The sequence below is a fragment of the Poecilia mexicana genome, unplaced genomic scaffold (assembly GCF_051168715.1).
Source record: "Poecilia mexicana isolate PSO_F unplaced genomic scaffold, ASM5116871v1 scaffold_15, whole genome shotgun sequence".
Taxonomy (NCBI): Eukaryota; Metazoa; Chordata; class Actinopteri; order Cyprinodontiformes; family Poeciliidae; genus Poecilia; species Poecilia mexicana.
The window spans coordinates 7322160-7339199 of record NW_028263384.1 but is presented as its reverse complement, the minus strand read 5'-3'; the positions used below and the strand labels follow the sequence as shown (position 1 = coordinate 7339199).

The following is a 17040-nucleotide window of genomic DNA, read 5'->3' as shown; positions in this document are numbered from 1 at the left end:
GCAACAAACCCTCCAGCTGGGTCTGGCATGAGAGAAATCATGAATATGTGGAGAAGTACCTCAGTATGGTGAAGGATCTGTGATGCTGTGGGCTATTTTGTCTTTCAAAGGCCCAGAGAACCTTGCTGGAGTGCACAGCATCGTGAACTCTTTGAAATACCAGAAAATTTCTAAAGAAAACTCTGCAAGTAAAATTAAAACAAGTTGGTGGCAGAACAATTATCCCTTTCAGTACAGAAATGGTTGATATGGAGCAAAATCAGTCTGAGAAGTATCCTGTATAATTATCTTAGCTAATTGCTGCTGGCTAGTCTAAAGGATTTGAATGGGGGGAGTGACGCGTGCGGAGGATGTGACTCGAATAGTAATCAATTTGTGTCTGTTCGGAAGACAAAGAAATTTGCTAAACTTCACCTTGAAACCATTTTGATGAATAAAACCAACTAAACCTTACCTATTTCTGCACTCATTGCCCCTTTTTGGTTTCATTCAGACTGTAAAAACTGAGCCAGTTTACTTGGGTCTACTTTAGTTCCTTTAACACCTCCCATCTCAGCCTTCATCTTTTCATTCCACATCACCTTTATTCCACCTTTTTATGCTTAATCTGCAACCAAGTTATTAAATTCTTTCCCCACATTCCCTGGGATTCCCAGGGGTGTTGTTTTAAAGAGTATCTCTCTCTCCTCTGCGATTAAACGATCGGTCACACGATCTCTCCACTCTCCCCTCCGTAGCTCGAGGCTATTCGTGGACCCCCAAGAACCGCCGGCCGGAGAAGCTGCGCGACTCGCTGAAGGAGTTGGAGGTAACCTCACTCCACCTCTCCAAAACCCCACCACCACCACCACCCCTCTCTCCAGCTTCTTCTTCTTCCTCCCCTCTGGGGATTTTTGCCGTTTTCCCTTTCCGAAACGGCTGATTGATTAACAAATAGGGGCATTCTCTGTCTGCCTTCGCTCTTCCCCCGTCGTCCTCGTTTGTTCTCGTCTCTCCCTCTCTCCTTCTTCTCTCTCATCGCCTCTCTTTCGGCCGACCTCTGTCATCGGACGGGATATTTGAGGGGATCAGGGGGCCACGGACTCCCCCCTCCCCTTTCTTACCCTTCCTCCCTCCTTCTCTTCCACCTTCCTCATTCACCTCCTTCTCCTGTCTTCCCCTCTGTACTTGTGGCAGTACAGACCTAGCTTTGTTTGCTGGAACCTGTCTGTGGCTGTTATCCACACACACACGCACTCAACCAACCCAACCACCTCCCTCCTCTCACCCGTAACCATTGTCTGAAACCAGAAACACCCAGCACACCTCCTCTCTCTCCGACCTTCTCTCCTCCCATCCAATCACCCCAGCTGGGCCTGGAATGTTGCAGGAATGACTGACCTTACACTCACACACACACGCATACTCATGCGCACACACACACGCACGCACGCACGCACGCACCCACGCACACACACACACACACACACACACACACACACACACACACACACGCACACACACACACACACACACACACAAGCAAGCAGTGGTTACCTGCATCCGTTTCCCCCCCATCCCCCCTGGACCCGCCCCTCGGTTAGCAGGAGCTGCTGGAGTGAGCACTTGTCGGGACAGGTATCTACTACCACAAACGGACTTTTTTCTTTTCTTTTGTTTTCAGTGTCTCTTTCAAACATTTTTCGGGGTTTTCAATAATTATTGCATTGTTGAAGCAAAATTCTGTGCCCTCTTTGCCTTACACTTTCTCTATTATGTCCATTCAGGAGCTGCTGCAGAGCAACACCTGCGTTCACACCAGATGGAGAAGCAAGTACTACTGCCAGGTACACACCCTTCCCAGCTCAGCACCTTCTGGGTTCAAGCAGACACACACACACACATACACACGCATGCACACGAACACACACACACACACCAACACACACAAACACACACATACAGGCACCTGTTAATGCGCATCAGTGAAAGAGCTAAACTGGACAGTAAAATCATCTAAGAGATCAATGTAAGCTCATTATGGGAAACTATTATTACAATATTTGAAAACAATAGTCGAAAGCCTTAAAAGCAAATCTGATCTTCTCTTTTTTTATTTTAATCTCATGATAGATTTTTAAGCCACCCTGCAGAAAACATACATCTTACCTAGTTCATTACCTTTAACTAGGATATTCATTATGACAAGCCAAACATTTAAAAGCATTGCACCAAAATAAACTGGGATAAACGTTAACCTGTCAGCTGCATTATGATGTATGCAGATGATGTTGAGCAATGGAGTGCTGGTGACTGTCACTCTCAAAGGACCTCAACTCGATCAAGTGTGTGTAGACCGCACGTTAGTGGGTCGACTTCCTGCCAACACTGTGACTGATGGTGAGTTGTACTGTGATTAAGAGTTTCTCATTTATTTATCACTATTAAGCTGCTTATTTCCATCCCAAGTCCACAGTGAACCAAATAAAATCCAGAACTTGAAGATGGAATCAAATTCAGTCTTAGATCGTGATAAATACAGTTTTACCTATTACTGCAGTACAGTCCAGCCTTACAGCTCAGTTTCCTACAAAAACTCACTTAAGGCTAATAGATAAAATGATGGTGGACATAAACAGTTAAAAGTCTTGAGATACTATTACACTGAAAGCGGAAGCTTTACTTTCTTAGCCGCTGAGAAAATATTGCAGAGTAAAGTGGAAAAATATCCAGAAAATCCTGCCAAGAGAAACTATTGTGGTTGTGAATTAGTTAATCTCACCTGTTCTTATTGAAAAGTTGTTACATTTGATAAAAACAATGACAAGTCTCCAATGTTTGGCTCTGCACAACAATTTTGATAGATTCTTCAACAATGAAACAAGATTGTTGATGTTACCCTTCAATGGACTGAAGAATGTCGATGATGCTTGGCTCTTCCTATACTGCTGTCCTGAATCTCAATTTAAGACTAAAATGATTCATCCAAAAATGCTGAACGTACACTGCAAACACACAAAATCTTACCAAGTAATTTTGGTCTAGTTTCTAGTGCAATATCTTGGTAATCTTGAATTAAGACAAAACTAACTTACAAGTTACTTTTCAGCAAGTTATAAGAACTTGTTTTAAGTCAGTAATTCCTTAATATTGATTAAAAAAAAGTACTTGTTCGATTATTTCACATATAACAGTAAATTTTTCCCATGTTATAAGTGAAATAATCTGCCAATAGGTCAATATTAAGGAAATATTGACCTAAAATAAGCTCCTACATTTTGCTGAAAAGTTACTTATTAGTTAGTTTTATTTCAAGTCAACTAAGATATTTGCATTACAAACTAGAGCAAATATACTTGGTAAGATTTTGTGCTTGTGCAGTGTACAATCACTTTAATAAATTCTCAAGCTTTTAGTTTTTAGCAATGTATTTCAGCTTTCGGTTTTTATGCTCCACTTATTTGGAAAAATTGTAGAAATATTCTTCAATTGGGACATTAAATTTGTAGGTAATGCATAGTACTTTTTATTTTCACTAATAAAATTGAGTTATTATATGTCCTTATTTGTCAGAATGCTCATATTTATTTAAAGACTTTTTTGGCTTTTTTGGGTTTTTTTTTTTGGTTGTTTTAATTCAAACATTTGGTGTTTAAAAATCATCATCATCCGCTCGGTTTCTCTCGGCCCGTCAGTGCTACACCTGCGTTCCCTCTGCATGCACTTCCACATCCACCACACACTTCCCCACACTCTGTCACGCAGTCGCTCTCTCACACAGGCGACGCCTCGCACCATAACAGGTGCCACAGGTGAGCCAGGCGACTCTTGCTAGCTAATTGCGGGCAAATCCTTTTGTGCTGCGTGTGTCCAGGGGCCTTCCCTTAAGAGCATCCATCAGTGTTTTTCCCTCCATCGCGCGTTACTCCAGGGAGCGCCGTGCACCCCCCACCTCACCTTCCCCTTGCTCTGGGCTCCCTCGCTCTGCAGACCTGGCAGGAGAGAATAAGAGGCTGTGGACAACGGCCCAAATCTGCTAATTATTTCTTTCTTTCTGTATCAATTATTTGTTCATAACACCGCCCTCCCCACTTCCGCCTGGGGTCTCGAGACACTTGATAAAGCCCCCACAGTGCACACATAGCACACCCGTGTAATTACATACACACACATCCTTTTTCCCTTTTGCATAGGCCAACAAACACTTACTGTATGTCCACTTGCATTTACACACCTAAAAGAAAAAGACTTGCACACACTCAGGTACACACTCGCCTCCCACTGCGCTTCATTCAAAGCCTCAGAGGGCACTAATTATTAGAGTAATGGTTGTGAGAGGGTGGGTTCCGGGGATTTTGTGTACATGTGCATGTGTGTGTGTGTGTGTGTGTGTGTGTGTGTGTGCGTGTGTGTGTGTGTGTGTGTGTGTGTTTTGTGTGGGATGGGGTGCGGGGGGGTTGCAGTCAGATTGGGGTTCTCACATCTGCCACTTGTTAAATTAGGCTGAGACAATTAACAGCAGAGAGCCAGACCAGATCGCAACGTCCAACACATTTATCATTACTGGAACCGTTTACAATATCAACTGAGTTACGATCCCTGCATACGTGTGTGCGTGTCTGCGTGTGTGCATGAGTAGTTATGCCTAGTAGTGTAGAACTTTCATTATTCAAATTAGAATTTACAATATTTTCAACTAGTAAACATAAAAGATAATATCCATCAGGTGAGTTTTGACCTGCTTGTTGACAAAGTTCAGGATTGTATCTGAGAGAGGAGACTTATTAAGATGTAAATCTAAAATGTTTCAGTCGAGATGCACCGATCCCATATCAATATCTGTATCAGTCAAGATACAGAAAAATAATTATGTCAATTCAGTTATTCAGAATGCAGAGTAGAGTGAATTCCTATTAGTGCAGACGGAGCTCATCTGTTCGCACTTACAATATAAAATGGTTGAAGCTCTTTGGCATGGAAGTTTTTAAATAATTTAATTGGATAAAAAGAAATTTCAAAACCTACCCAAACCTTAAAATAATATTTTTAAAGGGGAAGTATTAAGTGTTTTATTAAGTGTTTTCCAGGCACATAGTACCAGCACAATGGCACTATGTTCCTTCAGTTTTTATAAAAATGCTACATATATCAAATATAAATCAACTTCTTTGAGCTTTACATCATGTTATGTAAAAGGACGTAAAAGGAATTTGACTTCATAATTTAATGCCATGAAAATGAGTCTTTAAGAAACTCCTGATCTTTCTGAAACTTTGTTTTCAGGAAGTCATCCCAACAGCGCTCCTCTAATAACCCCAAACCAATGTTTTTACCAGCCTTGTACTGAGAAGCAGCTCGGATAATGATGAACAGTTCCACTTGATGGTTGCTAATTGCTGCTAGTCTGAAGGAATAGGGGAGCCCTGGAGGAGGGCTAATCTGTGAGGTGGAAGCTCGGAAGCTTCGAAACTGCAGCTCTGGTGGAGCTAGGTCCAACCAGGCGTTTTGCACACCTGAATGGTTGACATGGAGATTTAAGGGTTTCTTAAACATGCATAAAAGAGTCAAGGGCATCACTGAAGGTATGTTTTTGATTAGGTAATAACAACATAACATGATGTAAAGCTCAAAGAAGTTGATTTCACAGAGTACTGCCCCTTTAATGTTTTGATTGGAAAAAAAAAAACATGTAATATTCTGTCATATTAAAATTACAAGTTAGCCGCCTGTTGATGTTGTCAATCAGCACGCTGCGCTCCTCCTCCGTTAAATCCAAACTGTCCAGGATGGTGGGATCTGACACGGCCTGTTTGAAGACGTCGTAAGCGCCGTATCCTGGCTGCTTGTATTTCTCGTCAAAGACCCAGGCGGTGCGCTGGTACAAGCTTTCTAGCTGCTCGTCCTTGGTGTACTCCAGAACCTCCGCCACGTGCCGCAGGATGCTGTAAACAGTTTTAGATTTGGTAAATTTATCTTCGCACTTGATGGCCTCCTCTGGTGAAACTCTTCTTTTTGATAAGTCGATGTATCCTTTCTTGCTTGCTGACATAATTTAGAAATTTTGCATGTATTGATTTACTTTCAACTGATTAAGCGTCACAGTTGTAGCTGAATCTGAAATTACGCTACAACATGGTTTGCAATGGCAATTTATTTTCAACTTTGTAAAGCGGAAAGAGGTTGTGAGTTTTTGGATAAAGAAGAAAATCCCTTTTTCTCCAATTTGCAAGGATTCAACCAAACTACAGACCAGTTTCTCTTTTCTATTTTTTTTAAAGGTTAAAACAAAAAAGCCAGTCTGTTTTCTTTTTCTTTTATTTTCTCTTTGGAAGTCTCACTGTTCACTGTTCTGGTTTAAACTTTGCAACCTGGAGGCCGGTTTAACCCTGTTGGAACAACGAGCTCTGATTGCATCACACTGAGCGGCAGATTACGAATATTCTACCGCATCAAAGTATTACAGGTTTCCATTGGCCGACGGCTGGGCCAAGTTGAGCATATGCTGCACGATTAAGCATCCTTAAGTGATTTTTCATAGCAGGTTTCATTTCCCCATGTTTAAATGTGCTTTGCTTAAGCCCATTGGCCTCTTATGTCAACATGCTGCAGAGGAGATGGCATTAAATGGATTTAGAGGGCTCTGTGTGCGTGTGTGGTTTTGTCTGTGTGTGCGTGATGAGATTGCTCTTTGCATCTGACTGGATGCGTTTTGTGCATGTGTTGGTGTGAGTGAATGTGCATGCATAAAATATTGTTGCAGACCTCCAAGTGTAAATGCTTATGTAGCTTCCTGCCCATGTGACTACATACACACCACAACGAGCTCCTTCAGCGTGTGTGTGTGTGTGAGTCTGGGAGCTGTTCATGGATGGGTCACGCAATTCTGGCCCCTAATGCCAAATCAGCCACCTGGTCCCCAGATTGGACCGCGGCCTGGAAAAGAATGGGATTATGCTTAATCCCGTTTATAGACACCCACGGAGATCAATACTAAACTGCATTTAACTTGATTCGTCTGTAATCTATCACAAAGACGCTTACTATTGCATTAAATGTTGTTTCTAAAAGCTAAGGCTCGTTAATGGCCGTATGTTTTTTTTTTTTTTTTTGTAATGGTTTAGCTTTGAACCAGTTCTTTACTGTATAATCCAACTGACAGACTCTGTTGACCTAATTTAAGATGCTAGTTTTTTTTTTTATGTTTTTTTTTTCAAACCGTGTTTTCTCTACTCTCTTGAAAATTAGCATATTAATTCGAAAATTTCCACACAACAGGATGATTCGAAGCACAATCCCGCCAATATCCTCCTGTTTATAAATACACACGGCACGGTTAATTGCCGGTTAGATGTTTAAATCTCGGGGTGCAGCCTCACCCGTTCAACTCAAAGCAGGATTTCTGAGAGACATGTGTAGCAACCCCCTTCTCACCCCTCCCCTCTTTTCCATTTAATTGGTTTCATAAACAGATTAATTTGAAGGAGAGGGTGGGGTGCGCAGGGGGGGTAATTGGTAATCAGCGTTTCCATGCAGCTCCAGAAAGAGTTGAACAGGATCAAGTGTGTTCTTCTACTGTTTAAAAGTGCGTGTTTTACAAAGAACACGGGAAAAAGTTGGGAGAGGAAAGACGACAAAACGTGTATAAAGGAAGCAGAAAAAGTAAATGTTGGACACTGAACACTAACTGAACAGTGTAAAGGTATACAGAAGAATATTTATTAAAAAAGCAAACAAACACAGGGATCAAATCTGACCTAGAAGAAGGTCATGTGCTGCAGAAGCTCTACCTAGATGAAACAAAAGAAATAACTTTTTTGGCCCATATTCTCAATACTTTGAGCCAAAACTAACACCACACTTAACCTCAAGTACTCAGTGGTGGTGGCCACATCATGCTGTGGGTATTCTTCTATTCAGCAAGAACAGGCAAGTTAGTCAGAGTCGATAAATACAACTAAATTCAAGGCAGTCCTTGAAGAGCACCTGTTGGGAGCTGAAAAAGACTTTAGACTTGGGCAGAGACTTACTTTAAAAATGGAAAGTGTCTCTTAGATATTCAGTGACAACTACGATGTAGTGATTTAGATCAAAGTATATTTAGGTATTAGAATGCCCCAGGTCTAGTTCAAGTTTATTTGTATGGCACATTTCAGCAACAAGGCAGTTCGAAGTGCTTTATGCCGTAAAAACATAACACAGTAACCAGTTATGAAACAAGCAATAAACATTATATTTTGTCAAATGCCATCATCAAAACCACTAAGCAAATATGCATCAAGTATGTTGATCAATGTTCCAGTTATTAATCAAAGACAGTTATAAATATGGGGGATTTTAGCCTTCATTTGAAGGAACTCCGTGTTTTGGTTGTTTTGCAGTTTTCTGGAAGTTTGTTCCAGATTTGTGGTGCATAGAAGCTGAATGCTGTGTCTCCATGTTTTTTTCTGGATGCAGAGCAGAACCAGAACCAAAAGACTTGAGAAGTCTGGAAGGTTGATACAACATCAAGTCTTTAATGTATGTTGATGCTAAACTGTTCTGTGATTTATAAACTGTCAGAAGTCGATGTCCAGACCTAAATCCAATTGGTAAATGTTGACGTAACTTGAAGATTTTACCCATTCTGATTGAGGTCAAGCTGCTTAGCAGTGAAGAATTTGCAAATATTTCCATCTTTAGAAGGAAACATATTAAAACCGTAATCCAACAGACTTACAGTGGTAACTTTAGTGAAAAGTGTTTCTACCAAGTATTTTTGAAACAGGGTGTCAGGTTGCCATAGCACCCACTACATTGTAATATTATTGCAATAATACCTAAACAAAGCAAAAAGGACGAGTTATAAATAGAACTCGTCCTTTTTGATATGGATGGATTATTTATGTTATTATCTTTTTTTTAACCAATAAATATGGAAGTATTTATTAATTCTCAGTAACTGACTGTGGCAGGTGATCTTATGGTTTCTTTAAGTGTCCTCTCTGCTGTGTAAAGCTGCTGTTGTCCTTTCAGTTTAGGGTTGTGATATTGAGTGTGGTGATGTCATTTCCAGCGGTGCTGAGCGATCGGCTGGTTCTGCTGTCCTTCCTGGAGCAGAGCCAGGTCGCCGGCGTCTACCTGAACAAGAAAAGCCAGGATTCCCTGGAGACTGGCAGGCGAACAGACAAACTCTCATCTTCTGAAATCAAGGTACAGAAGGCTGCATTGATGTGTGGGTGCGTGTGTGTGTGTGTTTTCAGGTTGAATTTAGCGAGCATAAAAGAGGAGGAGAAATCCAATGAGACAAAAAGGAAAGGTGTCATGTTTTTGTTCTCTATCCTTGGCTAGATTTTTTTTTCTTCACCTGATTTCCAACACCCTAAAGTTTTCTTTTGGATCACTATCACATGAAATTAGGTCATGTTTATCACAAAATTAAACGCCTAAAAAATTCTCCAAACACAAAACTACAAATTGTTCTAAAAAGTTATAAGCATCTAGTCTGATAAGTGGCAGTAGTTTAAATTTGGGTGCTGAATACATGTTTCATTTATATAAAGTAGCATGTATATAAAGTAGCATCTAATCCATCTAACTACTTTAGAGTTGGAGTTAGATACTCTTAGAATGAGTTGACTCAAACTTTTTCCCAATTTTGTCTACAAAATTTCTGAGATTAATCTCAAACTTTCTGAATTTCAAGTCAACAATTTTGGGAGACTGAAACTCAGAAATGTCCAATTTTCTTTCTAGAAAATTTCTGAGATTAATTTCAATTTTTTTTTGTTTTGGCAGAAATGTACTTCTTCCTTTTTTTTCTATGTACAGTTGTCCTAAAACGCAGTCTTATTAATCACACTTTCAACTTCTAAAGAAAGAGTTAAATTGTTTCCTTACCCTTTTAAAACCAAACAGCTAAGAAACGGCTTATTGGGTGTAAACTTAGTATGCAGTCCACTCTTGCAAAAATGTCATTTTTAGACAAAACAACCAGTTTGAGACCAGATGCAGTTTAATATTGAGCTTGATGAATATTTATATTTTGATATGCCTTCTTCAACTCTCTCATGTATGTATTTCACTCTGGTCTGGATTGACTTTAATAGATGCTGGTAATAGATCTGATCAAGAGCTGCCCTCTTCTTCTCTAAAAACAGTCTCCTCCCTCTGTAGCTCCTAACAGCTAAACCAGGCATTATCACATTACTGCCAGGCCCTTTTCGTCAAGATGTGTGTGTGTGGGAGACGCGCGCGCGCTGCCACGACTGCGTGTGTGCGTCAATGCAATCGTTCCCGCCGAGCGTCTGTTTCCAGAAGCAGAGTCCTGATAAGGTGCCACCTTCATCACCAGCACCACTCCATTCTGCACACCCCTGCGCACCAGTGTCAACGCACACGCACACGCATGCATGTAACCTGCAACATGCACACATGTGAGCGCGGAAACACTCTTCATCCCACCCTCCACCGACAAACACACACACACACACACCCACGCACAAACACATTGCCCTGGTCCAGTGGGCTAAGCTGGAAAAGGGAGAGTAGGGGGGGCTAAACTAATCCGGCCCACAGAAAGTGGTTTTTGATTATTGCTGACCAGCAAACGCCAGCAGAAAAAAAAAAAAAATTGAAGAGCAAGGAGATGGATGGGGATGGAGGGGGGCATGTGGGTGGTACAGATAGAGTGTGTTATTAACCCAGTGATTTTTAGATATTTTTTTTCCCCTTCTTTTTCATTTCTAATCTGTCAGTGATCTCCTGTTCAGCTGTTCGGGGAAAAACTCTTTGTTCCCTTTATCATCACATGTACTTCTATCATTCACAGGCATATTTTGTGTCCAAAGAAAATTCTGCCCCCCTCAGGGAGCAAGGAGGGCAGACATGGACCGCTGCATCTCAAATCTTCTCTACTCATACAAGGCAGCGCACCGATTCCTGCAAGTTCTTAGGCTTTTAACCCCTTTTCTGTGCTGATACATTCATTTGTAAAGAGATATTTCCATATTCCTCCTCCTCCTCCTGACAACATGCCTCTTTGGTGCCAGTTTAATGTGAACAGTAACATTTGTTTTGGCAAATGTCCGTTTATTATATATTCAAAAAATTAAATTGATCCAAGATCCCTTTTCTCCATGTTTGCTTTCTGTATTTTCTGTTAATTTTTCCAGCCATGTTCAAACTCCGGTCTTCCTTATCTATTTTTTTTCAAACACATTTTCCTCGTTCCTCATTATCACTCTTCATTACTCCAAGAAAAACATAGTACCTCTGTGTGCTGCAAAAACACAACATTTTACCATTGTCTAGTTTCTAGTGCAAATATCTTAGTACACTTGAAATAAGGCAAAGCTAACGCATAACTAACTTTTCAGTAAGATATGGGAGCTTGTTTTAAGTTAGGAATTTATTGACATTGATTTAAAAACATTGTAGTTTCACTAGCTGATTATTTAACTTGGGAAACACGTCTTCTAGCCTGTGGAGCTAGAACTTTTCCCTCAATTTTAAGAAGTTATTTGCTTAAAAGAAAGTATTGTATCATACTGAAAAGTTTCTTTTATGTTAGTTTTGTCTTATTTCAAGTGTACTGACATTTGAACTAGAAAGTAGAAAAAAATACTTAGTAAGATGTTGTGTTTTTTCAGTGTGCAGAGTACCACCAGGTTGCTCTGACAACGCCACTCTTCGGTGTGGACGACCTTGCGGAGAGAAGACTCTAATTAGTAGTTTTCAGCATCAGTGAGATGTTTTCGATTCAGTTCTGAGAGACAAAATAAAGAAGTCATAAATAACACAGTTATAAAATAGAGAAGAAACACTTTTCCAAATCAAATTATTTTCTGTATGAAACTTTTTAAATTAGCATTTGTAGTAGGTAAGATGTGTATCATGTGTGTCAGAACAAAGTAACTAAACTTACTGTATCTTCTTGATCTGCAAATGGCTCAAAAGACAGTAAATAACATCAGAACAAAGCTTGTGCATAAACAAGAGGTCTCACTGCAACATGAACTGCAGGTCTGTGTCTTGTGTATTTTTGGATAAAACATGTCTGTTCTTCATTCAGTGAAGTTCCTTGCTGTGGGTAGAGTATCCAGACATTTTACTCGAGTAGCAGCAGTTCATAACAGTATTATTCAAGTAAAAGTAAAAACCTCAAAAATACTCCTAAACATTTTTTTTTTGCGTTGATGTACGTAGTTACTATTCATCTGCTGCTCATTATTGTTACAATAACGCTGTACATAATATCAATACTGCAAAGAATCCCTTTCACAACTGTAAATATGAACCTATTAGGTAAAGTGGCAGGTATTCAAACTTTCAGTTCCAGTAAACCATTAAGTTGTGCTTATAGTTTAAAATAATGGGAAACATTTTAGCTTAACAATATTCTGGTAAAATCCTCATGACGTGAATTATTTCATTGTAGAAAAGCTGATGTTGATGGATGTAACTTTTTAAAATAAAGCCATGTTGTTGAGATGGTACATTTTTGGGTAATGCTACTCTCTACCTTGTTGACAAACAGAAATCAACCAGGTCTAGTTCAGTATTTCACTTATTGTGGGTCATGTTTTCTTGGTAAAAAGTCACCGATAGTATCTTATGTTATCGCAATTTGTCTTTTGCGGAAAAAGACAAATTGCTACACGTGGCAAGTTGCCTCTACTCCTGAAATAAAATTATAAAAGAAACGTTTTATGATCTTCTTTTTCTTACATTTTAACTCCCAATCAGAATTGGCTAAAATTGATTTTGACAAGTGAAAGTGTTACAAACACCAGTCATCTTCAGTTGTTCTCTTTTTTCCTACCTGTTTGCCACTTCCTAACTACTCTTCTGCAGCATGTTAGAGGTCGGGTTCATATGTGTGTGTTTGTGCATGTAAGCCATTCGTTCTGCTTCATTCTGAATGTGATGATGAGGTCAAAGTGTAATTTCACCAGCTTTAAAATCACCTGATGGTGTGTGTGTGTGTGTGTGTACGTCTTCGAAAGCATTTTTTTAAACACCTTTCTGCTTCTGCTTGCAGCTACACATACATTTATGCACATACATGCACAAACTTACATATGTGTGTTTTTTGTGAGTGTGTGCGCTCCTTCAGCCCCTCTGGCCCCCCCTCCCTTAAGCGCCACGAGAGCTCATTACTGTGCGTCTCTTTGTTGTGGCCCGTAGAGCGTGGCGGACCTTCCTAAAAAATATGCACATCGCTAAAACAACAAGCCCACGCAGACATTAATAATGGAAGATAAAACACAACCTCAGACATCAACAAAAACAGAACGGGGGAAGGACAAGAGAGGCATCGGGGTCTGCAGCGGTGGAGTTGTCCGCGCCCCGAGGTGTCCAAACAGCAGACCAGGAAGACAAATCCAAATGGATTAATAACTAACGACTTCCCCTGAAGATTTGTTTTGATTCTGCAGGCTTCTTGACCCCTTCTCAGTGCACGCGTGTATGTCTCTGTGCGGCTGCTTCTAGGTGATGTGTGTGGAGGTGGGCGGGCCGGGTGGAGGACTTCGCAGGCGTGTAGCTCTCAGCCGTCTCCAGGACGTGGCGCTCTGCTGGTGGACGCTGGACGAGCTCAGCGAGGGGATGTGGCCGTGGACTCCCACAGACATGCACAAAAACAATCTGGTCCTGATAAGCTGCTCACCTACTGAAGGACTCAAGGTGCACACACACACACACACACACACACTGTATGTATTTATCATTTCAAGCATAGAACCAGACAAGGCTTGTAAGTAGGACTGAAACGATTAATCGGATTAATCATGATGAGTCAATTACTGAAATAATTGTCAACTATTTAAGCAATCGATGAATTGTTAACTGCAGTACGCTGACTTAGAAAAAGACCATTTGCTGAAGGAACAACATGGTCAGGACTGTAATTAAGACAAAAGTGTCCGTAAAATATAAACAATTTGCATTTAAGATAAACAAAAAAAACAACAACTATATACTGTATGTTCTCCCAAAATTTCTCAAAGTAGTAGAAGTTGCTTAAGTTTATGAAAAAAAAAACAACTTGTATGCATATGTTTTTTATGTATCAAAAGAAAGAAAAACATAAAGAACAATTGCAAAAAAATAAAAAGGCCCAAAGAGCCACTGCAGGTTGCAGACACCTGGAGTAAGATTAATAAGACATTCAAAGACATTCCACATTGTGGAATCAAACACTGATGTGGACCAAAAAAGCGAACTCTGGTCCACTTACAAACCTAGGTCAGATGCATATGTGAACGGACTGGAGACCGCTCCAAAAGCAGGAAGCAGACTGTAGCGTAGGGCATTCTGGGTAAATACAACCAAAGCAAACACGAGAGTCTAGCACTAGTGGGAGAAATGCTTTGTGGTCTTTTATCAACGAAAAAGAGAAATTATACAACTTCTGAAATCTGACATCACTCCATTTTTGTTTAAATTTGATGAAGAAGGAAGTGGTGTTCAGTGTCTTCTTCAGAGGTTTCCATGTTGTTTCCTTCAGTGGTTCTTAGTGCAATGCCCCACAAGTCGCGGGGGACAGGTGTTTCAAAGGATTTGGTTGATGTGGCGCAGAGGAATGTGAAAGCGAATCGCACCAGTTGAAAATATAACAAATATTGCAACATTGGTCCCGAATTGAACCTAGTCTACCGGACTGTAAGGTGTGAAAACACCTTAAAAGTCGTAAACACTGGAGTAAAACGTTTAACAATTACAATGTCAAGGTATGCAATTGTTGCAGCATTCACCTGTTTGCTTGATATTTTGTCTGCACTTACTGATGACTTCATGAAGACTAGGTTGATCATTTTCTTAAGTTAAGCTTTTTGTGGCTTCGCCGTTCGTTATCGGCTCTCAGTACGTTGACCATAACTTATTTTGAACTCAAGTGTTTCTTGCAAATGTTAGAAACACCAGACACGGTCAAAGCTATGAGACAACAAGCCTTAAAAAAGCTTGAGACTGCAAAGTGGATGACAAAAGTTCTTAAATCAGAAGGTTTTCAATGCTTTTATTGGATTAATAACTTCAGTCACATACATTTCCTCCAGACTCTGCACTGCAAAGAAAATAAAAGCTGCAGATTTGAGCCGAGACTCGTGTCGTCACGGATTGGGGATTGGAAACGGTGTGTTAGTCACCTTAAGGGTGGTACCTCTGTTGCACCTCTGTGCATCACCATGTGAAATAAAAAAAGAACGCCTACACGTCCCCCGGTTTCCTCACACACGCAGTTGGCTGGCCTGTGGCAAAACCGTACCCATGATGAAGGATCAGTTCGGGATTGGCCTTGCGCCGAAATCACATGAAAGATCCTGTGCTACCAAACTGAGCTTAACTCCGCCGCTCCCCGGTTAAACAGATGCAAAATATTCACCAGAGCAGCAAGAGGAAAAGAGGGGAGGGGGGGTGATCTGCATTAGCAACTGGATGCAGGACAAATAAATTCATGCAGGAGAGACCGAGGGAAGGTGTAGGAGGGAAAGGGGGCGCATGAATATGAAATAATCAGAGCAGATGTTGTTTGCTGCTGCTTGTTGTTTTTTTTGGGGGGGGGGAAGGCGCTCTACATTTATCACACTCCTTCACCAAGTTTTAAGTCCTCTCCGTCTTCCTCCGACATCCTTCCCCCCACCGTCCTCCTCCTTTCCTTTCCCTTCCCTTCCATCCTCGTCGCCTCTAGAACATTAAAGTCTGCGGCATCGCGTTCTAATGAAAGCGTTTGTTGTCATTTTTCAGATGCGCGGTGTGAAATTAAGCGAGCAGTTTATGTAAGAGCCGTGGCAGGAATCAAACGGCGGGAGACGCCAGCTACTTCAATCACTTCAAGCTCATATATATGTTCCTTTTGTTCAGTTCACTATCTGCAAGCGCTAAGCCAATTTTCTAGCCGGTCTCTCGGCATTTAAAAAAAAAAAGTCTGATTTTTTTTTTTTTTTTTCTCTTTCGTATGTGGTCTTAATTCGTAAACCCCCCTCCACCTCCACTCCACCACACAAACTCCCCATGCTGATAAGTGGAGCCAAAAGCACACAGTAAGGAGAGGTGAAGAGGAAAACATACAGTTTAATGCATGCGGTTAGCATTTTTAATCATTCTCTTTTCACCCTTCTCTTCATCATTTTTGCCAAACAAATAAGCTTGCACAAAACATTTCCAGGAACTTCTTGATTTAAGGGCTTTCTAAACAAAACAAACACATATTTTATATCTTCAGTTTGTTTTTTATGTTTGTGAGAGCACTTTTCTTCCCTTTTTGTGATGTTGTTTTATCTGTGTTCGCGTCATATTTTCTGCACGTAATTACTCCTGCCATAAAATGAACAAAAATGAACAGAAAGCACAACTTCTTAGTTATTTTAATTTGGTTTATTTAAGAATTCAATGCAGAGACAGACAGCAAAATCAGTTGATGTCGCTGTTCTCCTGTCCGTTGTTGGCGTATTTTGAAAAACTGTAATGAAAACACTATTTACTTGTATACGGCAGCAACGCACTTATTTGTAGAAACTGACCTACTTGAACAATGTGCAGCTGGATTCACCAGGACTCTCACAGCAAGACAGCTCATAGAAAGTTGTGTCATTCCAACATGTTGACAGCTTGTAAAGTGTTTTATCCTGCTGTGCTGTGAACATGTTGGGTTTTGATATTTAAAATTAACAAAATTATGGAGGTGAAAGTTTAACCTAACTTTAATTTGCGAGTAAAAGTAGTTCCTCCAGTGCTCCACTACGTTCTTGAGTAGTGAATGCTGAGTAGGAAAAAAACTTCAAATGTTTATATATGAAGATCTGATTTTTAAAGAGGGACCATATGCATAATTGTAGATCTGAAATGTCTCCATAAATATTTCAGGATGATTGCTTTCTATTTTCTTGGATTATAATGTTTAATCTGTTTACAGTAACAGTAGCATTATGGTTCATTTTATCTTCAAGGATGTTTTCTGTATTTAGCCAGCTTTAATGAATGGATTCATGAGTTTGCTTTTCAGTAAAAGTTGTTCATATTTGTGGTCCTGTTTGTATAAAATTAAAAATGGCAGAAAAGACATTAATAACAGACAAATAATTC

The 17040-nt window shown here is 40.3% G+C and overlaps 1 protein-coding gene across 1 annotated transcript in view; it reads left to right on the top strand.

Annotated features, from left to right (window-relative positions):
* The window catches only part of wdpcp (WD repeat containing planar cell polarity effector), an 85774-nt gene that overhangs the window by 33217 nt on the left and 35517 nt on the right, over nucleotides 1-17040 (top strand). Inside the window, exons 5-9 of the mRNA XM_088012948.1 lie at nucleotides 738-808; nucleotides 1767-1826; nucleotides 2265-2379; nucleotides 9032-9168; nucleotides 13450-13641. Of these exons, the coding sequence (XP_087869074.1) occupies nucleotides 738-808; nucleotides 1767-1826; nucleotides 2265-2379; nucleotides 9032-9168; nucleotides 13450-13641 (575 nt within the window). The remainder of the gene's footprint in view (nucleotides 1-737; nucleotides 809-1766; nucleotides 1827-2264; nucleotides 2380-9031; nucleotides 9169-13449; nucleotides 13642-17040) is intronic.